Source organism: Ips typographus, linkage group LG2 (genome assembly GCF_016097725.1).
Source record: "Ips typographus isolate SLU linkage group LG2, UJ_Ityp_2.0, whole genome shotgun sequence".
Classification (NCBI taxonomy): Eukaryota; Metazoa; Arthropoda; class Insecta; order Coleoptera; family Curculionidae; genus Ips; species Ips typographus.
The window spans coordinates 20,462,355-20,486,581 of NC_138423.1; the positions used below are offsets into that span (position 1 = coordinate 20,462,355).

General features: G+C 33.3%; 1 protein-coding gene across 3 annotated transcripts in view; it reads left to right on the forward strand.

Annotated features, from left to right (window-relative positions):
• The window catches only part of Pde8 (phosphodiesterase 8), a 66,378-nt gene that overhangs the window by 19,017 nt on the left and 23,134 nt on the right, over positions 1-24,227 (forward strand). Inside the window, exons 1-3 of one of the 3 annotated variants that reach the window (XM_081974166.1) lie at positions 4,185-4,498; positions 13,014-13,203; positions 23,880-23,956. In XM_081974166.1, the coding sequence (XP_081830292.1) occupies positions 13,074-13,203; positions 23,880-23,956 (207 nt within the window). In that variant the 5' untranslated portion in view covers positions 4,185-4,498; positions 13,014-13,073. Of the gene's footprint in view, positions 1-1,087; positions 1,139-4,184; positions 4,499-13,013; positions 13,204-23,879; positions 23,957-24,227 lie in introns of those variants that run through there. The other 2 variants (XM_081974164.1, XM_081974165.1) reach the window with 2 other exon arrangements.

Here is a 24,227-nt window from a genome sequence, read left to right on the forward strand (position 1 = left end):
TATACCCGTATTTTTTTGTTTTCAAAAATATTAAGTTTAAATAGAAAAAAAAAAGATGATAAAAACTACATTAATCTCATGTTTTAAACGCCCGCCGCCGGTGACGTACTACACTATCAACCAATCAGCGACAAGAAGTGAAACAGTTGGCGTGCAACAGCCAATAAAATCGCTCAGAATTACGTACGTCACATGCGCGCCAAAACAGATCTTTTAAATTGAATGGACAAATTCAAACTAATGTAGGAACATTTACGACCATAATTTTTTCTTCAAGAATATGAAAAATTAGTTTTTTGATCCTATTCTTTCGATTCCAGTCATTAAAACAAAAATTTATGATATGTGGGATAGGCCCATTGTTTTAAATTGCCAGAGGACTCTAAGACCATTTTGAAAGTATAGACCTCTAAATGCTATTGAAAACCTCCTAGCAAATGCCAGAAGTATCTACAGATATCTTAAACTTTTTCATAACTGTTTTAAATTGCCAGAAGCCTCTAGAACCATTTTGAAAGTTCCATAGTAAATGTTTATGGGAACCAAAATGCTATTGCTTCTAGGAATTGTTTAATTGTTGGTGTGTAAACATTAATTGGTTGGTTATATACTATATAATTTTACTGTAACTCCTGCCTTAAGTTATAACCTAAAAGTATAATCATTTTGACACTCAATCTATATCACATTTAATCATCGACATACGTGTTTTGCTGGTGAACAGACTATAACACAACTAGATTTTCTTTAACATTACCTCTTGTCTAACAACTAGTAAATAAATGAACTTGGGGAAAGTTTCAAGGGAAAATCCACTGCTAAAGCAAGGTGCAAAACATTATTCAAAATAATCTTGTCTCTAGGACCCAGTCAGGAAATGGAAGTTGGCAAACTAAACTTTCCCTATGAATTTGATTAAAGTGTAACATTCTAAATGCTGATACGCAACTTTCTAACGTACATTTCTCTAATAAGCTCTCTAGAGGAGGGAAAACAAAGTTGAATCCATATTGTCGTCTAAATCATAGCAAACCCTTTGTTTACTCCCGTTTATATGTTTGATTAGTGACGTCTTTTGTATTTGCAGGGTCGAAACGTGGGAAGTTCTTGGGTATGCCGTTCAGTTCATTCCGAAGCGGTAAGTTTACTTACTTTCAAATAAAATTAAATGTTAACTGTTAACTAAAAGTCAAGAAGACGAACTTGAAATTTAAAGTAACCAAAAAGAAAATATAGGAAAGAATACGTATCACACTGTATATAAAACTTGGGATTATTTATCACTAAAATAAATACAAGTTTTGAAATACTCAGCAACGGTTCTAAACCACATACATTTTCAATTTCCAGCTTTCAGGAAATTGTTTGTGTTGTTTTGACAAAAAATGTGCATTAGGGATAAACTAAACTCGTTAAATGCTGAAAATTTGATTATACAACTCTCAAATGTACGACTGCGAAATCTGCAAACTTTTAGTCCACTAAACTGCTCGCAGGTTCGATAATTTAACTAATATGAATTAGTTGTTTAAATTAAAGAGTGTATAGTATATTTGGTAGTGGACAAAAAAAAACTACATTTTCTTTTCGTCAAATTGATAAAGGATGGATATATCAACGGTTAAATCCGGCGAAGGAAAACACACAAGCACCCAAAAAGCAATTACCTGAGGTACGGAAACGTAACATGGCTTTACATAAATCCTCGACAGCTTCCAATGGGAAACGTTTCGTTTTTACCGGGATTTTTTCCTGCTCTAATTTCTGATGGCGTTTTAGTCTACCGGGGAAAAGCTAATGCATTTGCCGGAATTATTTAGCAAAAATCGAATGCACTGGGTATCGACATTTTTATTTAATGGTTCCGTCAATGGATTTACGTTTTACTGCACAATTTTAAATTTATCCTAACGGAAAGTGTGTGACAGTTTTCACGTAATGCTTCACAGAGCGTGAAGAGCGATGCAACGTCACGATGACGCAATTTACCAAAACAATATATTGACCAACTGTCAAATTACGTCGTTGTGATGTCACACTCGCTCCATGGAGTGTCAAAATGAACGGGGTCAAGATGATGTGTGTTAATAACAGCAATAATGTCCGTTTCCCCAACATTGGCTAAGTTGAGTTTAAGGACAGCTTAGTGGGCTTTCATACCAAAGTAGCATGTCACATGGGACAAGCTGCCTGGAAGCAGGAAGCATGCTACTTATGTGTTATTTCGCCCCTAATGTGTCACATTCAAACAATCGATTTGAAAGTTTCGGGAAAACAGGCGTAAATTAATAGCACCTTATACAGGGTGGTCCAGTTTTAAATGTCAATAATTCACCAATCGATAGCCCATCAAAAAATAAGTTGACATGCATTATGTTATTTTCCTGAAGAACGCTTCCTGAGGAAGCCACAGACCTACAAAATTCAGTTTTAAAAATCGTTTTTTGCTACAACTGTCAGAGCGTTGGACCAATTTTGATCAAATTTGGAACAAGTACACTGAAAATAGTCAAAAAACATGATTTTTTGACTAATTTTTACGTTCCATTTTTTAGACTATAGATAGTGTAAAACTGATCATTAATTATAGTGTTTAAAACTAATATCGTAGCATATGCCAAAATTGTTTCCTTTCATCAATGAAGAGTCTGAAACTTAACTTTTACTATAAAAATAGTTTAAAATTCGATTTTTTAGTCTTAAACCACACAGTAAAGCGTTTAGAAGTCAATTTAATACTGAAAAATCTTGAAATGGCATGCTTAAGTCTATGAAAAATGTAAAAATAGTTTTTTAAGTCTGCTATGTCAAAAACTTGATTTTCCAAGCTGAAAGCAGTTTTAAAGCACTAAAAATAGTCCAAAGTTCTAAGAAAATGAAAAGCGAAGTAAAAAAAAGTTAGTCTTCAAGTCAATTTTCATGAAATAATATCAATATCCTGTATTTAAGACTATTTTCAAGACTAAAATACTGAAATGTACTTTCAAATTATGAAAACTTTAAGCTTTTGTCATGTCACTTTTCATTGGTTCAGAGTCCCTTTTTGGTGTCCAAGTCAATTTTCAAGGTTGAAATGTGTGAATTTGTAGTCAAAAATTCTAGATAAATTAGTTTTTCATGGCTACAATCCCATTATCACTACTAAAGTTTTTCCACTTATCTGAAAACTATAACGACTGACTACAAAGACAGTTTTTAAGCCCCTCAAGTCAATTTTCACAGTTTCCAAGTCAATTGTTAAGGCTAAAGTCTTTCAATTTGTCTGGAAACTGTGAAAACTGGCTTGAAAGACATTTTTAAGCCTCTCAAGTCAATTTTCACCGTTTCAAAGTAAATTTACTGGTTTCTAAGTCAATTTTCAAAACTAAAGTCTTTTATTTTGTCTGGAAACTATGAGAACTGGCTACAAAGACATTTTTTAAGGTTCTTCAAGTCAATTTTCACCGTTTTCAAGACAATTTTTAAGTTGGTTTGGGTTGGTTTTCGGTCTTTGAACGTGATAACTCAATTATTTCGTAAACAAAGTTTCAAATCAGAATTTTATAAGAATTACTTATTTTGTCAAATTGAACAAGTAAAGTAAAAAAAGCTGAAATTTTTGAAAAATATCCAGTGACGTAGAGAATTAGGCAGAAAAGTGAAAACCATCTTTCTGTATGCACACCACTGGACAGTTTCGACAAACGTCATTGAAAAAAATGGCGACAAAGCCCACAACTTATACAATTAAAAAAACACTAACCTAACCTATGAAAAAAATGGCCAAAGAGAGCAGAAAAAAAATTCTCTGCCTTTTTTTAGACCCACAAGCGTAACAAAAACAAAACACTATCCAGTATTTTGAAACACTTTTTTTTCTTAGGTTAGGTTAATTTTGTGTGTCACATCTCTTTACTTACAGTTACACAAGTTAAAATTGAAATAATGCTAGTGTTAGAGAAACTAATATTGAAATAGGATTTTGGTCAGTTTTTTAAGTTTGTGGCACTACTAAGGGCAAAAATGGGTACTAAAATTGTGAAGAAGATTTCTTCAAAATTGAACTGGCGCCTTCATTTTGCAAACATCCGCATATTGAATAGCGTTCCTTTCCAATTTTCACCGGTACGCGATCTTCATCAACCGAACAAAACGCTAAGGTGCGAACTGACAGAGTACTCAGTCAGTACTTGGTACTGCTTCATTTACCACGCGGTCCTGCAATCACGCACCGCTGACGTCATAACAGCACCGACTGTATCTAATCTAGTTATAATATATACCCTAGAGTCGGTTTTATTTGTTCGGGCTAAGCACACACACACGTTTTGCACGTCAAACCTTAATAACGACTCATTTACCTTCAGGGATCAGAAAGACAAGTGATCGGTCGGTGTCCGTGTTCGGTTTGCAGGACGACTTCGGTACCAAGTGGTATTTAGTGTCCGGAAACCGGAAAGTGCTACCGTGGAAGCTGAAATAACGTACCGGATAAATATTTGGTTTATCTATAATCCTGGTTTGTTATGTTTTCGTTTATTGGAGGTTGATAATGGCTGCATCGGATGACCTATACGTTTCAATTTTTGTTTCACACAGTGATCAACAAATACATAGTTATTACCCACTACATATATGTATTAGTTATGAAGGTTACAGTGTTACATAGATTTAACAAAATGTACTAGTTCAATGACCAATCCAGACTATTTTAGCAAAGGACAAACATTTCTCACGTAGAGTGGTACTGCCACCTGTCTACTAACTCAAAGTGTAAACTGAAAATAATTATATCTATTAATTTTACTTGCCTCATCTGGTAACTACTCGGTCTACAAATTATAACCATTACAACGTAATAGAACACTATACAGGGTGTTTACAAAATTTGGTCCTATAATGAAAATGTAATTTTCAAAAAACAACCAAAAAGTGTGTTCATTAATCCAATAGACGAAAACTCAGTCAATATACATTATTTAACCAAAACTCTAGAGATGATATATGTAGTTGTTATACTCTCTATGCATACTATAGTAGGAATATTATGAACATTTGATGAATTAGAGAAGACTCAGATAATGAAGTTTTTCCAAAATTTTGAGTGAGGTTTCCTCGGGAATCAAATGAGTAAAACCGAAATGTTTCCAAATTATTGACACAATGAATTTACGTGATCTTTTCTTTTCAAGTGAGAAAAAGTTCAATTATTGATAGGAAAATTAATAGAATCAAAAGTGTACCTCATTGTCACAGTAGTATTCACCGAGTAAACCGAATTAAGCTTTTAGGTTATGTTAGGCTATCACATAAATTAAACTTTAAAGGAATTAGAAAAAAAAATATTCTAAGTGAAAAGTTGTGATTATTTCAGTATTTTCATAAACCAAAGATGTCAGTTATAGTAAAAAAAAGTCCATTTACAATACGTAAAATTCCTCACTTTACTGCATGTTGCCAAATTTTGAATACTTTACAGTCTTTCGTGGTGGGACACAAATTTTTTTTTCTCCAAAAGTACAGTGTTGATTTTTCAATGGTGTAAAATCAAGTATTGATTGCAGACTACTTTAAGAACGTGTAGGAAATTTTAGTTATCTATAAAAATCATATTATCACGATTGCTGTAGCAATCAAAAAACTTGAAAATGTCAAAAAATTGGCATTGATTGATTGCCCGATGTTTGTGCAAGCTATTATGCTAAATCTAGCTATCCAGCGTAGTGGGTAGTTTGTGATTGGTCAAAAACAGCAGCAAGCTGAAAGCTGCTGTTTTGACCAATCATAAACCCTTAACAGTCCTGCGATTTAGGTAAATGTTGCACATGTGGACTTTTCAAGTTATTGTAATATGGGGGTTTTAATAACCAATTCTTGCTTTACAAAATTTTTCTTGCTTTAAAACAAAACATTTTGCTTGTTTGCATATTAATCTAAAATTGCTGATTTACTTTAAAACTAACTTGATACTTTGAAAAGTATACTGTCTGGCATGTAAACGGATATAGATTCGAGCAAAGTAAAAGTTGACATTTAATACTTTCAGGATACTACAAGGCAAAAGTGAAATTGTAAGTATTATTCATTAATTTTTATATCAACGATTCACTATATAAAAAAGTGATGATATACACGTAGAAGAATTATAATTGCTTTAGGCAGGTCAACCATATATGGGACTGAAAGTTATTCGTTCAGAAGGTTCACTAACAATTATTATTTGTTGTAAAACATTTAATAATGAAGATCGCCGCCAATGGAGTTCTTTTTACAAAGTCATATTGTACAAGAAGAGTAGTAAATTCTACATTTTTCACTTGATGTATAATTAATGAGCACCACAACCTACCGATTTCAAAATCCCATAAAACTACCATGAACTAAATAAAAATTTTATATTTAATTTAACAATGTAAACCATAAATTGCCATTTAAAATTCATGAACCGTAAAAACGACAAAACAAACTCGACACTTTTATTAATGAATTTTCCACACATACCGATACGAAATCCGAAAAGATCACGTACCAAACTGCGCCAATGAAATCTCATTAGCATTACTACTCGTCTGAAATAAGGTTGCAGTTTTAAAAGTCAAATACGAGAACTAACTGTCTTAAAATGCTGAAACTAAACTTTCAGAAGGTTCTCTGACTGAAAATTTATTACATTACATGTATACTAGAAAGTAAATATTGCCCAAAAATTGAAACTACCTGATCAAGTCTTCTATATGATAATTAATTTAATTCATCAACAACAAGCAATTAATTAATATTAATCAAACTTGGCTGATCATCTTCGATAAAAAATAAATCTAATTCATCTTTAAAAAAAAACCGAGCTAAGTAATTAATAAAATTCAGAATATTTCCAATTAACAACGAACAACAAACGATTCATCTTTCAGATTAATTATGAAAACTGCTGAAGAAAAGTTTTTTCTCTCCCGTTATTATTGTAAAGTTTAGGTTAGTAAACTTCTTCGCCAACAAACTGCACAACTCGGATAAAGTAAATTATTAATGGTTGATCGTAGTGAACGTGGAATTTCTGAGTAGTTATTAAATATTTGCTGCTGTTAAAGAACTAACGCAAAATTGAAACTTTTTTCACTTAGTTTTCAAAACAACATTTACCTTAGCCCCTAGGGTAATAAATAAAAGCTGGTTGCACTGATGAGTGATTTTTCAAGACCAGTTTTCGTTTTTACTTTTAATTGCCCATGTGCACGAAAACTCTGAAGCAGCGCAGAACGTTAACGACGATGAGAACTTTGTGGTCTTTAACTTTTTACGTAACTTCGACATGTGTAAAACAAATATAAATGAGTGACTAATTTAAATTCATGACGCTTTGATATGGGCTTTCAGACTTTTTGCGATGCTTCTTTACCATTTTAGCGCCCGTTTTCAGCCTTGGTACGTCTGAAAGAAAAACGTCAAAGCTAATTCAGTATTTTCTCAGGCCAGTGCTTCTTTTTAGATTGACATTCAGCACTGACTTTATCAGTAAATTTACGAGTCGACGTTGAGAAATTAAAATATGCAGTTTGAGAGAAAATTTAATCTTACAAAGTTTTGGTAATTTAATTGACATAAAAATATGTCCTGTAATTTTTTTTCTTCTGAGATATATACAGAATGTTTGAGGTTTTACGTATTCTACGTCTAAAAGTAACAATAGTTGTTAACTGCTGTGTAACTTGTAATAACTACACAGGATAAATAATAATTACCCCTTCAAAATTGTTTCTTCTCCGCCACTGATGTTTTTTCTTAAAAATGTCAAATTTCATGTTGAAAATTTTTTGTCATTTATTTCTTCCGTATTTATAATCGTTTTCAGACTAATTACATTCTTTTTTCAGAAAGAACATAACAGTTACAGCGTTCCAGTTTTCACTAAATTACAGTCTTGTCCACCTTGTATTACTCCAGTCAAACTGTCACATAAAAGTCACAATTTTACATTAAAGTGCACTAAAAATAGCTAATCTGAACTAGTTCACTTTGACAGCTGGTCCCTTCATTATTTTGACAGTTACCGGCTTGCAGTTTTGACGTAATTACAGCCTGGTTAATTCGTTTTTCGACGACCCTGTATCACTCAAGTCACACCGTCACCTGAAACGTCACAGTTTGACGATAAAAGCAACACTGTACTAAGATTAGCCAATTTGGACTAGTCCACTTTGGCAGCTGACAACTTTGTTATTTTGACAGTTACAGGGTTCTAGTTTTCGCCAAATTACAGTCTGATTAATCCACTTTTGTCAAACTGTCACCTAAAACGTTACAATTTGAAACTAAAAACACTGCACTAATATCAGTCAATCTGGCTTAGTCCATTTTGACAGTTTGTTTCTCCGTTACTTTGATTGACAGTTACAGGGTTGCACTTTTCACTAAATTACAGCTTGGTTAATCCACTTTTGTTCACTTTGTATCACTAAAATTAGCCAATTTGGACTAGTCCACTTTGCCAGCTGACAACTTTGTTATTTTGACAGTTACAGGGTTCTAGTTTTCGCCAAATTACAGTCTGATTAATCCACTTTTGTCAAACTGTCACCTAAAACGTTACAATTTGAAACTAAAAACACTGCACTAATATCAGTCAATCTGGCTTAGTCCATTTTGACAGTTTGTTTCTCCGTTACTTTGATTGACAGTTACAGGGTTGCACTTTTCACTAAATTACAGCTTGGTTAATCCACTTTTGTTCACTTTGTATCACTAAAATTAGCCAATTTGGACTAGTCCACTTTGGCAGCTGACAACTTTGTTATTTTGACAGTTATAGGGTTCTGGTTTTGGCCAATTTACAGTCTTATTAATCCACTTTTGACCACCCTGTATCATTCAAGTCAAACGGTTCCCTAAAACGTCACAATTTGACACTAAAGAAAACACTGTACTAACACCAGTCAATCTGGGCTAGTCCATTTTGATAGCTGGTTTACACTAAATTACAGTCTGCATAATCCACTTTGGTCCACCCTGCATCAGTCAAGTCAAATTGTCATTTGAAACGTCACAATTTGATAGTAAACACAACACTGCACTAAAATTAGCCAATTTGGACTAGTCCAGTTTGGCAGCTGACAACTTTGTTATTTTGACAGTTACAGTGTTCTAGGTTTGGCCAAATTACAGTCTTATTAATCCACTTTTGACCATCCTGTATCACTCATGTCAAAGGGTTACCTAAAACGTCACAATTTGACACTAAAGATAACACTGTACTAACATCAGTCAATCTGGGCTAGTCCATTTTGACAGCTGGTTTACACTAAATTACAGCCTGGATAATCCACTTTGGTCCACCCTGTATCAGTCAAGTAAAAATGTCATTTGAAACGTCACAATTTGACAATAAAAACGACACTGCACTAAAATTAGCCAATTTGGACTAGTCCACTTTGCCAGCTGTTTGTTATTTTGACAGTTACAGGGTTCTAGTTTTGGCCAAATTACAGTCTGATTAATCCACTTTTGAACACCCTGTATCACTCAAGTCAAACGGTTACCTAAAACGTCACATTTTGACACTAAAGATAACACTGTACCAACATCAGTCAATCTGGGCTAGTCCATTTTGACAGCTGGTTTACACTAAATTACAGCCTGGATAATCCACTTTGGTCCACCCTGTATCAGTCAAGTAAAAATGTCATTTGAAACGTCACAATTTGACAATAAAAACGACACTGCACTAAAATTAGCCAATTTGGACTAGTCCACTTTGCCACCCTGTATCAGACAAGTCAAATTGTCATTTGAAACGTCACAATTTGACAGTAAAGACGACACTGCACTAAAATTAGCCAATCCTGTAATTTTTTTTCCAAAAATTAGCAAAATCCTGTCCAATGATGTAGGATTTGTTGCAGCTATAAAAAGATACTTAAAAGTCTGTGTTTTAAAGGAAAAACATTTACTACTTTTAATGCTTAATATTTGATACATATTGCACATTTGCAAAATCAAATCTTCTATAGTTTTCTCATAATCTTTAATTAACACACTTCTAACGTGATTATTTACGTTTTTATCGAACAGATGCGATTTACGTTGAAAAATTGTACTTTTTCGCCATTCATTCCGGGAAACCTTCCCACTGGCCTGCCAAATATTTCATCACATACGTAAATCCAGTTACCTTAAAGAAACCAAACGGTAATTAAAAAATAAATAAAAATGTTCGTCATTCACATGTAGGTGCGTGACACTCTGTGACGTCGTTTGCAAATAAATAATTATTGTCATTCAGAGCTACAATAATAATTGTTTATTGTATTCCATTTATGCGTCGCTGTTTACCAATTTCGCGGCCGTGTTATTTTTCTCTCGAAAGACATAAAACCTTTTCCCCTACGTCTTTATATTATTATTACAATTCCTATCAATTTTACGACTTGCGCCATTATTCTTAATACTCACGGTAATACAACCAGAGATATGTCAGCGGAATTTACATGTCTACAGTCTATTGTATGCAATCTTTGACGACGTAGCGAAAAAGAAACTGCACACTCGTTGCAATTTGGTTTTTCGCCAAGCTAAGTAAACGACAAATCACGAAAATCGCCTTGTGAAGATCGATGGGAAAAACTCGCGATGGTAACTTGTTGCTCGACCGTAAACGCCACGGTTTTTAGTGGGGAAAACCTTTAGTGATTTATATGTGAAGTTGCCTTAAATGTCCAGCACCTGCACGAATAAAAATGCCTCCTCGTATGGCGGAGGATTCTTAACAATTTCTTTAATTCAGTTTTTCATGTCTGTTTGTAAATGCCGAAGTGTTGAAAGACAAGAAAAGATAGAATCGATAGTTTTTTTTATGACCTGTTTATACAAAGGAGTTTCTGCAGTAAATGATGATGATGATTCAAAAATAAAAAACAGTTTAAAATATCAAAGAATTGAGATCATTTGTACACAAGTTAAATAAAAAGTTAAACTTTTAAATTAACCCCAATTAACACAATAATTTTTATTGGTTTTATTTCAACATAACAAAGTGTTGTTTAGGTCAATATTTCGGAACGTTTTTGGGAGTTTCTCAATTAGAAAAATCTTCTCTTCTTCTCTCGGTGTCTCAAGAACCATCATTGAGTACTGTTTTATATCCATTTTTGCGGAAAAATAGATTTTTTCTCGAACACCGGACGTTAATCAACAGGATGACTACCAAAACCCCGGCCAAAACCTTTCAAAAACCCAAAAATCTCCAGAAGCCTCTACAATGACCCAACATTTTTAAAAATTGTCTTTCAAGGCTTTTAAAATTACCAAAAATCCTTTTAAATAGTACTGAAAGCCTCCCACAAACTGCCAAACAAACTGCCAAAGGGATCTGCAAGGGTTCTACATGTCCTAATTTTTTAAATTGCAAAAGATCTTGAAAATTGTTTTGAAACTGCGGGAAATCTTTTAATACTGCTAAAAAGCTGCCAGATTCTTTCATAAGGCTCACCGTCTTAAGAATTTTCTTAAATTGCAAAAGATCTTCATTTTTAAATTTGCCAGAATAAGTTTATAAAATTTTTAAATTTCCTAACGTTTCTAGAATTAATTTGGTCAAAACTAAAATTGACAGAAACTCAACAATGACATCTGGTGTGATAATCTGTGTAACATTTCTATAAACTTGACAACATGGTAAGTAGTTGAATTACTTTGAATGTAGTTTTCTTATTTGAAAAGCTGTGAAAGTACCTAATTGCATTACATTTTTCAGTTAAAGTAATCCAACTACTGGGAGCTCTGGTGCAGAATAGTAACTTTACCGCATGCGACTCAAATGAGTGTGGAAAGTACATTTTACCGCACGCATAAGTTTCAGATTACAAATTTCCACCATACCAAGGACTGTTTTAACAGACTATTTCAGAAAAACTATTAACACAGATGTACTAGAATGACATGCACATGGTAGAGTAAGAATATTTAAATTTTGGTCACTCTGTCCATCGTCCAGAATATTTTATTAACTTTATTTAGATAAATTTGTGTTTATGTAGCACTTGGCAATTTGACATAACAAGCCAATAATTATTATTCAAACATTCTCTAAACTGGTCGTAACGTAAAAAACTTTTTAGTTTCTGTGATGTTTATTTTTAGATTGTTGTTAGTGATAATTAACTTAAATAACGCGTTGTACTAGATTTTGGATAAATTTAAACGATTTTCGGTATCCAGTTTTATCTGGTACCCAACCTTAGACAATAGCGCGGATTTGGGTCGTAAACGTTTTATCTGATTCGAGGGTTTTAATTTTTAATACGTAAATCGTAATCAGCAGCTGTTGTTGATTAGTTGACAGGAGCAATTTCTCAAAAACCAGCCCAGCTTGTACACATTTTGATTCAGCGATATGACTTGAGCTAGTTTTATCAAATTTCTTCATTCGGTTGTGATAAATTAGCAAACGTTTAAATATGATGATCTGAATAATTTGGTGAGTTGAATTCTACATTGCATAATACTGTCATAAACAACCTTTATTAAATAAATCATGATGTATGAAGCAATGCATCATCGGACACCTGCCCGACATTTCTCTTCCATCAATCAACCAGTCCTAACAGTGACGCAATCGCCCTAATGTGTATATTCTACCAAATATGTCGGGTAATTTATTGTTCGGTTCGTTTTTGAGTTTAAATCGCTTGTAATAGAGTTATATACGGCAAAAATGACTTTATTTACTAAACCTTAAACAGAAATTTGGTAGCACAAATTTTATCGAAAGTGGGTAACGCGCTTATTGATTTAATCAATCTATCAAACTATAATATAGACAACAAAAAGGTTTCATAAATTATTAATGAACGTCTGCTTATTATTAAATATTTAATAATGTTTGGCAAACAAACATCACCTACATAATATTGGACAGGTAAATGGGACAGAGTGGGTTTACCAGTGGCGTATATTTGTAAGCATTTAATTTGATTTAAATCGAGCAGTCAGACGTTAAAAAACGATCAACGTAACAAACCAGCGTTTATTTTGTCAACAAGCAATTGGAACAAAAAGGATGTGAACGTTTGAGTAAAGATGATCCAATTTGAGAAAGTAAAATGATAATTGAGAACGGTAAAGTTAGCGAAAGCAGCGATATGGACGCTTTGATCGACAACGAAATTCTTGAGGAGGAAGAGGAGGAGGTGGGAGAGCTTCAAAGAGCCGCGGTCGAAGCTGTGTATAATGGTAAGAGAAACTATCCCAAAGATAAATTTATTCTGTGGTGGCAGTATTAGACCTAAAGCTTGTGTTGTACATTTTTTTAGTTGTATAAAATTGGTTTTTTTAGTGAAAAACCGCCCAAAACTTGGAAAAGTTAAAAAGTGTAAACGTGACCTTTGAAATGTTTGTTAAATTAAAATTGAAATTGTCAAAATTTCAAATGTTTTGTCGAAAGCTTATGAGAAACGTTACATTTCATTACTTTGTAAAACAAATTGCGATTGAATTGAACTTTTTAAGAAAATGATAGAAAATTCTATCGTTTAGCGACCCAGAAAAATTTTAACGTAGAATCCAAATATCTAATTCGTTTTTTCCTGAATCACATCGTTTTTAAGATACAAAGTAAACATACTTTTTGCAGATTTTGAATAAGCAAGAAATTACTTTTTCAAAATTATATAACATAATGGAATTAAATTGAAAAACAATACAGAAATCGTGATAGTGGCCGCATTCGTTTTCATGCTCCATGAAACACTTTAAGGAATATCTGCCTAAGGAGGCCCTTTAGGCCAAAGTACCATAATGTGATCTGGCAGAGGAAAAAATTCCCTATAATTTTCTGCTTTTACACTTTTTTGGTATTTTTCCCAATAACCGAGTTACGTTTGGCTGAACTTGGCGGTTTCTAAGTATTTTTTTTTAATTCCGAGTTTGTAAGAATTACCAAAAAAATAATTGAGACTTTATGTTTAACCCGGTTTTGACAATGATTATAACTTTTAACCAGTTTTCAAGATCACGTGACATCTCCGGCATTTCGACATGTTTTACTTGTTTTATTCCAACCAGTTTTTCCAAAGTCACGTGATTTTTTTCCTGACCATTGTTTAAAATTTTTAAAAATTTTTTTGTTTTGTCAGTCACGTGACACACGCCACACAATTCCGCTATTTTGACGGTTTTTAGGTAGTGTCTTTTTTTTTCATTTAAAATGAAAAAATCACGTGACTTAACTCATAATTACCCAACCATTTAATAGTCCAACAAAAATAAACTTTTTCACCCTCGTAATTCCACTTTCTTACTGAGGCCAAGATTGGCAGTTGTCACGTGACACTAAGACACTTTTTTATTTGGTTCTTACGTCATGAATATCAAAAAAAAAATTTTTATGACGTAAAGATCATTTTGTCTCTTATGCACTATTTCATTCAATCGTGGATACCTATTTTATTTGACACATAATGTATGAACATTTATATGTCATTGAATAGCTAATAAAATAGACCTTCCTATAGCAACACTGGTTGGTTGATTTATTGGTTGGGCGGTTGAAGTTGATGAAGTTATTTTTTACTTTTTTTAGTGCAGTGTTGTAAATAACTCGCTTTTTAGGCCACCTCACTATATACACTTTTGTGCAACAAAATGGGCTTTCTAAAGATATGGCAACACTGGTTGGTAGGTTAAACCGTTTGGCCGCTAGAGGGTGTCAAACTTAACCAATTTTTCTCTCAACTTTGAGAATCCAAGCAACTGAAGACAGTTGTCAAACTTCAAATGATATTTTAAAAAATCAGAACCCACTGATGCTAAAAATCGTTTAAAAAGCTCTTGTAATACTCAAAAGACAGTTTGAAAGACACTAGTGACGTTTTGGCGTTTATTTAGCGTAAAAATACATCATAACCTAATAGGTCTGTTCGCAGAACGAATCTCCAACTATCAATCAGAGGATATATATATGTCCAGCTATTGGCCATTACCCTTAAAATGTCAATGTCACATGAGCATTCAACCAATAAAAGCCAACAATTTCCGATTTTCAGTTGGAAATCAGTTTGAAATTGCCTCTACGAACAGACCTAATTTGAAATTTTAGAATCAAAATCATAAAAGCCGTTGAAATCTCCAGACCATTCCATATACGTTATTATATCGATTCAATCCTAAAATTTTCTTCATGGAAACAGCGTGCAACAAGTAACATTTTCCCTGGATTTCGGCGGTACGCATCCAGACTTAATTTATTTAATCCAACCAAATAATTTAATGCAAATGAATATTTGCGTGTGTGTGTCGACTAGATATTATGTTTTGAGGGTGGGTTTAACCTGGGATTGAATGCGGGGGAAAGTTAATTTCGATTGCCGCCAGGTTTAATCAAACCTGGAATTTTACAATTTCGAGTAGGTATGGTTGTTAAGTACAATGGTGCTTGTGATGGAACGAATTATGCAGAAAGGTAAATGTCGGAAAATTCGTCCTGTATGGAAAATGTAAATTCTCGACAGGGTCAGAATTGAAAATTGCACAAATACTCCCGGACATTGCGAGAGCGATGGAATTTGACGAATAAACACGAAAATATCGCACAGAACCAAATAGATTCGTATTTGGTTATGAGAATTTGAATTTTTCATTTTAAATCACATCTCATATGCGCATATCACAACACTTAAAATTTACTTCTGTTTATTCAACATCTTTGAACTAACCAGTCATTCAGCTAACATCCTGTAGAAAAGGATGACTTGTAATTGCTACCAAGATGATTTCGATATAATTTTTTTAATAGGAAGACCTTTTTGGTCATCTTAATTAACTTTTTATAAACTGATTTAAGCCACTAGTAACTAAAAGTAATGAAGTAATTATCGGGGGTAATTGCACAAGTGCATAAAAATTACCGATAATTTTGCGTGAAAACTTGTTATCTCTTAACTGCATGAGTTTATTTTCATATTTTTTTGGCGAAAGAGCCCGACACCGAAGGTGGAGGGCTGTTTTAGAAAAAAATATGAAAATGACCGAATGCAGTTTGCAAATATAACAAGTTTGAACGCAGAATTATCAGGTCATTTTTAAGGCACGAATGTAATTTTGGGGAATATTTCCCGAATAAATAAAATGTTTTGGTTTTGCTGCAACTATAGATTGCTCAATGGAGCTCAATGAGCAAGTTCCAAACCGTTTATTCATTTTTGTTGACATCGCGTTTGACATTTTTTGGTTATAAAAAGTAAAAAAACTGCGCAAGGACAACAATTAGTGTACTAGCAATAAGCTCTACAACAATGCAGTTGTTATAGATACGTACAGTGCAATTATCGAAATGCAATTATCACTTTAGAATGCAATTATCGGGGGCAATACCACAAGAGCTCAGATTTAGCCGGATAATTTTTGTGCTTGTCTTAGAACACTTTCTTTTTGGTGTAACTGCACGAGACCTGATGTAACTAAATCACGAGAGCGTAGCTCGAGTGATTTTGCCAAACAGGTCGAGTTTTGTACCATAAAGAAAGTATGAGAAGACAAGCGGAAAAATTATCCTGCTCAAAATCTGAGCTCGAATGGTATTTGATACGACAATTCCATGAATATAATTCTGAAATATAAGGTAATAATAAACAATTTTATTAGAAACGAGTATTTAAACAAATAAAAACACTACACATTAAAAAGAACAATTATTAAAAACGCAGTTATTAAAAACACAATTCTTTCTTGCACTTTCACCTTGAAGGCTACTTTCTAGGATCGATGTAGATTCTTTTGTAACTGTAGCACTTGATTGTTGATGTAACTGAAATAGATTCTTCGATGATGGTTGTATAGGTGCATCAAAGTTTTCAGAATGCTCTCGGAGACTGGATACAAGGTTTAAATGATGATCAGTGTGAAGTTGTAAATAAGGTTTTATGGAACTTGCTGAGGAGTGCCCAGTAATTTTGATTAAATTTTGTTCACTAACACCGGCCTTTGCTAAATTTGACACCGCACTCGAGCGGTGAGAATGATTAGTTATCTTTCTTCTTTTAATGTCCAAACCAATTTTTTCGCCGGAGGTTTTTGTCCACTTGAGTATTTCGTTAACTCCTATCGGAACATTCTTGTACCAACCTTTTGGCGTGTTACCTTGCCAGAACGGATTTGGAGTTAAGAAGAATCTGTCACTTAAAATATGATTTTCTCTGTGTGATAAAATTTTGTAAAATAATCTTACTGGACAAATAGAAGGATTTTCTTTGTTCTTTACTAACCATTTACTGTCGCAACATTGTTTTGAGCCACCTTGACAAGTTTTTGAAAACACTGAATTGTACTCGATGCGGCCAGTCAAGTCTCCATTAAACCTTTCCTCCTTGAAATAAAACACTTTACAATTAGCAGCTTCGCCTCCGCGCCATGCTAGCTCGTATGCGACAACATGGTAAAATATTTTTAATAGGCCTATTGGTGTGTCTTCATTCCATATTAACGCCATTTTGTCGATTTCACTCTTAGTTAATGCGACAGAACTTTCTTTACGTTTAGTGTAGTCACTTTGCAGCTTCTTTCGTTTAGAATCACGTGCGTCGCGAGACTTTTTGAAACCAGGATCAGTAAAAGGATTAAAAGTAACACGGTACCTTTCTAGATATCTCATTTGCAGAAGTTTTGCTGTTGTATTCCATATGGTTTTTACTACGTACTCCTTATAATCATCGCCGTTTTTTTTTTTCATATTAAATCCCCAATCCATGAGTATAAGTGCAATATCGTCTACTGATTGCTGTGTCTCCAGTTCGAACTGCCTTTCTTCACAAAACTGACTAAATTGTTTCCATATTGAAGACTGGGACTGCCTTGTACTGGCAGAAATACATTTTTCTGGTTCTTTTGATTTTCTGCAGTAGAACTCTATCCGAAGCGAGCCATAACCAAAACAAAATGAACAAAAATCAAAATTGACAGTGCCAGCAAAAATCTCAAGGTGAGACATTGCAACAATAGAAGTGTAGTGAAAATCCGTGGAAACGATGAAATCAACAGCAAAATTTATCCGATTTTTTTATCCGCTAGCAAACTCTCTTCCTTCCTTATTAGCCGATAGCAAACCGTGTTTTGATGACGTATATATGGCATTTTTTGTACATGAGTGGAATTGTCGCTGTCATTCTGGTGAAAATGCACTGCTCATATGGGACATTTCACACATGAGGGAAATATTCAATATTATGAATCTCCCGCAGAGAACCATTGTAGTTCTACAGGGTGTTTCTGAATTAATGTCACATATTTTAAGAAGAGATGATACTTCCAAAAATATGAAAAAAAGTGATTTTGCATAAAGCAGTTGCGGAAATTTTAGATTAACGTAAAAATTACTTCTTTGATACATTTTGGTTACTTAAATAGTCACAGTAACTTTAATCCCACGCAAAGTCACGATATTGAACTACACGCCGTGTAAGCCGATACTGACAAAGGAAAAACCGAATACATTCTGCAATAATAATTAAATCAGATACACACGTTAAGCAATCTCTCGGGCACAATCACCGGTCTCAAATCGGTACAGTTCTTCTGCTGATCGGTGTTAAATTGTTTATGGCGGCCTTGCGGCCACTCCAAATCGGTCACGATTTATGTGTCAGCCGCTTGAATACCATCAAGTTGGTGAGATGCCGCCCGCAGTCGACGGCAAACTGTTTTACCGGAATTACCCGGCATTCGCATCAAATATCATTATGCAAAACGCTTATTATACTTTATAGCAACAATACAAGGGTGTAATTACGCAATTACTAAACCTGCCCCCGGCTATGCAGAGGGCGAACAGAACAAATCGACGCTATTGCACGGTGCGGTTTTTAGATTATGCTCGGAAAGGATTATGCAACGCAGAATCCATTAATTTCCATTAAAGTTTTGTTATCGGAACTTTTTTATTTTACTTTCACCTTATATTCATACACAGAATACAAAATAGTGACTTAACTTTTTGTTTGAACCATTTTCCCAACAATAGATATAGAGGGCGGAAAGAAGAATATTAAAAGCCGTTTACGTATAACGTTTTACATAATGGAATTTTATCAAGGCTTTTAAGCAAGTTTAAAGAATGACTAGTACCTATGGTACATTTAAAAAAAAAGTATTTTTTTATCTGTGCATCTCAAAACCATGCATCTCAATATTTTCAAAAACTTTTCTATTTAACATTTTTTTTGTATTTTTCGAAACAAATGAGATAATAAACTTGACTCACCCTATACATTGAATGCATATTGGAAAAATAGTCACGTGACAACTCTGTTAAAACAAAAATTTTAAGGAAAATTTCTAATAATATTTCCGAGTTCAGTATTGAATACTTGCGTTTCTTTGAAAAAGCGTTTGTCTTCTCTTTCCATAAATCTCTCCCACCAAAGCAGCATCATTTATCATCGAATAGGGGTCCTTAAGATGATTTACATGCGTATGTAACGTAAACAAGATATTCTCGGCAATACCCGGATTAACTTGTAAACTTATCTTGACACTAGTCATTGTTTCCGTACGTTTAAGTTTCGGGCTGAACGAATTAACATATTATAATGGTGTGACAAGGTGAATTACAACTGACAGTAAATCTAACTCGATTTTATGTTAAGTGTGTGTGTTATTCTCATTTCAAATATTAAATTATGTAGGTATTAAACTCATAGTAATGATCTTCTTTACAGAAAACTTACTGTGATTTTTCTGTTCTTGAACCCGCACAACAAAATGTATGTCACTTTTTGTTCTGTTGGTCTTTTATTGCAATTTCCACGGGGAATAAACAACTCCAAATACCAGGAAAAGAAACCTTGTTTTATATTGAAACAAACAGGTCACAAACCCTCTTGACAAAAAAAGTTAAGTTTATTTGCTCCTATTCAAGACTTTTTGTTGGTTTTTCTTCATATTTTAATGAATGCTGATGTTTATAATACTAAATCAGTTTACAATGCTACTTTTAATTAACACAATTAACTCGGAAACCAATTTTATGACTGAATTAACGCTGACAATGATGGATTCTTTTATTGTTGCAAATTTGATTCCGGCTTTAAGTAAGTTGATCACGATTTTACATATTTGGGAATTAAATTTTATACATTGAAGTTTAAAACTATAATCAGGTTTTATATTATCCTATACAGTGTGTTTTGAAAGTCACATTCTAACTTTAATTATTCATTATAGTCTGGCATATGAAAGAAATTTTTATGTTTTTCTGAAAAATAACATTTTTCTAATTTTTGATAGGTTTAAAGTCCTTATTTCACCTAATTTACGGTCCACAATTTTGGCCATAATTTAACAAACTCTGTATCTCTTACCGTTTTCGAAATCTTCGTACTTACACACAAATTTGTGGCACCCTGTACATTAATTATAAGTCAACTTTTTTTCCTTTTAACTTGGTCCTTAGGGTGATTCTGACATATTTCCATGTTCTTTCAAATAGCTGATCTCTTAGTAACTTTTTCAAAACATTTCATTTAAATCTCTATTTTAATCTAACCAAGAATGAATTCCAGACAACAAAATCGATGACACAATCATTGATTGATGCCTATTTTCAATTTTTTGATAATGGTAAATCCCACGCACGAATCTAAATTCTGATAATCAAGGTCCTTGACATCAATTTTTGTTTTGTTAAAATAACCGTTCTCATCACAAAATTCGGTTTATCTAATTACTTTATAAAGCACAGACAGGACTAGTTTCGTCATATTGGACACAGATTTCGATCTAGAGTAAGATTGATAGAAGATTGTACCAAATTTTCTAGTGTTCGTTCATTGGATGGGAAATTTAGTGAGGATTCCAAAAATGTGCTTAAAACTGTCATTTTGTCACTCCAAGTGTGTCACATGTCAGACCTAAAATTTAATGATTGAAGCTTGATTATCGATATTTATACAAAAGAACCTTCAAAAAATTCAAAATGGCGGACTGAGACGCCATTTTGTCTGTCATTTTCCGCAACTACGTTAAATTCTCTTTAAAATGAGGTGCAACATGGTTTTTTGACTAAAAATTCAAAATGGCGGACTGAGACGCCATTTTGTCTGTCATTTTACGCAACTACGTTAAATTTCTTTTAAAATGAGGTGCAACGTCGTTTTTTGACTAAAAAATCAAAATGGCCGCCATTTTGGATTGATCTAGGTTAGGGTTGATGGTACTCGTTTTCGACTAATTCGGGGTCAAGGAATCCATTTCTGCAGTCAGTTTGTCCGTATATGTTACTCAGTTCGAGAAACTTAACTTTTCGTAAAAATCTGAATTTGGGGGAGAGTTACGCAAAAAATGACGTCATCACTGAATTCCTCATCCTCGATTTAGTAGAAAACGAGTACAAACTTGATTTTTTACGAAAATGTTTCTTCGTAAAGGAAGTTTACGTGGAGGCCATTTGCAATTTCCGCTATTTTGGATCGAAATAGCATAGTGTTGATGGTACTCGTTTTCGACTAATTCGGGGTCAGGGAATCCATTGCAACTGCCAGTTTCGTCTGAACGGACATAACGAGTCAGGTTCAGGTCCATACAACTTCATATTAAATGAATTAATCCTGGACGCTTTTGACATAATATCTAGGCTGAATGTGACTACATGTTGCTCCAGTGTATCCGGGAATAAAAGTTTATTATAGTGGGTCGATAAAATTCGAATTTTGTATTTTTACGACCCTACACGGAGCTGTATTAAGGGGTTTCATAGCTGTATAGTTTTTTTTGGTAAATAAAGTGAAAGGGTAATTTTGTGTTCTTAATAACCCTTTTATTGAACTTAATGCCTTTCTATTGATTTAGCTAAGTGGTATTAGCTATTTTTGGGTGATAATGGATGAGTTAGCTTTTTCACTTCAGGTAATACAACGGTCTTCTTTTTCAAATTTGAACTTAAATCTAAATAAAGTGACCACTTCATTCAACTACGTTGTGCAAAATTTATTATCTGCATAAAAACACTTGAAATTCCTTTTGCTAAGTGCCAACTTAAAACCACTTCAGGAAAACTTTAAAGTCAATCCAACTACGAAAATATACCAAATATAGCCACATAAATTGTCATTTTAATCTACAAGTGATTTTGATAATTCACTTTTTTTGTTCGTTTAAGTAGTATATTATTAAATAAATATCAAGAGTTATTTTCATTTTAAATAATTAAAACTACAATTATGATTGTTGTAGATTAAAGTTGTTTTTGTCTGCTAATTCCAAATTTTTTAATTTAATTTGGTTTTTGAAATTAATAAAAAAACATTACCTGCATATTGTTGTAGATCAAGTGACTATATTTAGTATCAGAACCATTAAAACAACCTACAAAACAAATCAAATTTTTAAATTATTTTTTTTTAATTTAGAGCGTGAGTTGAACTGTGAGGTTTAGGACACTTGTAGAAGCCTCTGTCAATTTCTGGCAACTTCTAAATATTCTTTTGAGGTTTAGAACACTTTTATAAGCCTCTGGTGATTTTAGAATAGTTTTGGAAAGTTTAAGATACTTGTAGAAGTCTCTGGTAACTTCAGAATTGTTTTGAAATGTCTAAGACACTTGTATAGAAGCCTCTGCCACCTTTTGGCAACTATTAAATATTCTTGTAAGGTTTAGGACATTTGTAGACGCCTCTGTCAATTTCTGGCAACTTCTAAATATTCTTGTGAGGTTTAGGATATTTGTAGAAGCCTCTGTCAATTTCTGGCAACTTCTAAATATTCTTTTGAGGATTAGTAAACTTTTACAAGCCTCTGGTGATTTTAGAATAGTTTTGGAAAGTTTAAGATACTTGTAGAAGTCTCTGGTAACTTCAGAATTGTTTTGAAATGTCTAAGACACTTGTATAGAAGCCTCTGCCACCTTTTGGCAACTATTAAATATTCTTGTAAGGTTTAGGACATTTGTAGAAGCCTCTGTCAATTTCTGGCAACTTCTAAATATTCTTTTGAGGTTTAGTAAACTTTTACAAGCCTCTTGTGAATTTAGAATAGTTTTGGAAAGTTTAAGACACTTGTAGAAGTCTCTGGTAATTTCAGAATTGTTTTGAAATATCTAAGACACTTGTAGAAGCCTCTGCCACCTTTTGGTAACTGCTAAATATTCTTGTAAGGTTTATGGTAATTTAAGAATAGTTCTGGAAGGTTTAGGAAGAGAAGCCTCTACCAATTTTTGACAACTTTAAAATATTCTTGTGAGCCAATATAGAAAAAATTAATTAATATTACTTATAATCTTGAAAATCCTTTACAAGCTTTTAGACGTGTTCTTTTCCTTGTTTTCATTTAGTCCGAACTTCATTTGCTCAAACGTAACAGCCACCTCTATGGCGTTTCAGCTTCAGGAAATACTGTTTAGAGCCCTTTAAGTATGTTTTCTCAGACCCTTCGCCTTTAATTTCCTTCGGTTCGTATTTTCGTCGGACGCATTAGGGCTGGGACGATAATTGAGCTCTGAGGATTTTTCGGTCCGAGTCCAATTTGTGTTGGGTTATTAGTTTTTGTTGGGTGTGAGATTGAGGTTAGGTGGGCGGTGTTAATTGTCAATTAATTATCCTTAAAAAGAAAACTAGGCTGCATAATGGTGGTATACATAAGCCAAGATTAAATATATGCACAATAGATCCTTCGTATGTACTTGTGCTCGAGCAAATCAATTTGGTAAGCGATGCATGAATCTGGAAAATCGGATTTTCGGCCCTTCGCTACAATACAGAAATATACGCTCGGATTACCAGGACCGACAAGGTTTTTTTGTAGATTAAGAAAGCTCTAAATCAAGTTTAGACGATTTAACCAGAAATCTATTTATGGGCAAAAATCCAAAAAAAAATCCTCAATTTTAAATGACAAAAAACCATAAAATCAAACTTCTGTTTCAGATATTAGTCGAGGAGTGTTGCATCATCGGAAAAGCTCGTTGGCCCTTACGCCAGAAGAAGAACCCTTTGATATCCATGTAAGTTTTACATTACTGTGATTTTTACATTTTTTTTTTCAAAAATGACAATTGTTTTTTTTGCAATAATGTTTTCAAAATTCATAATTGGTGTGATTATAGTTCATTTTTGCTTGGTTTTAAAATGCCAAAATCCATTAGTTAAGTGATTTGCTTAGTTAAGTTGACAAAAAATTATATTTTTCATTTAGTATTTTTCATAATTCTGATTAGTAAATAAATATTTAAACTGAGTGACGTCAAATAAAAATATGCACTATAATGATGTCAA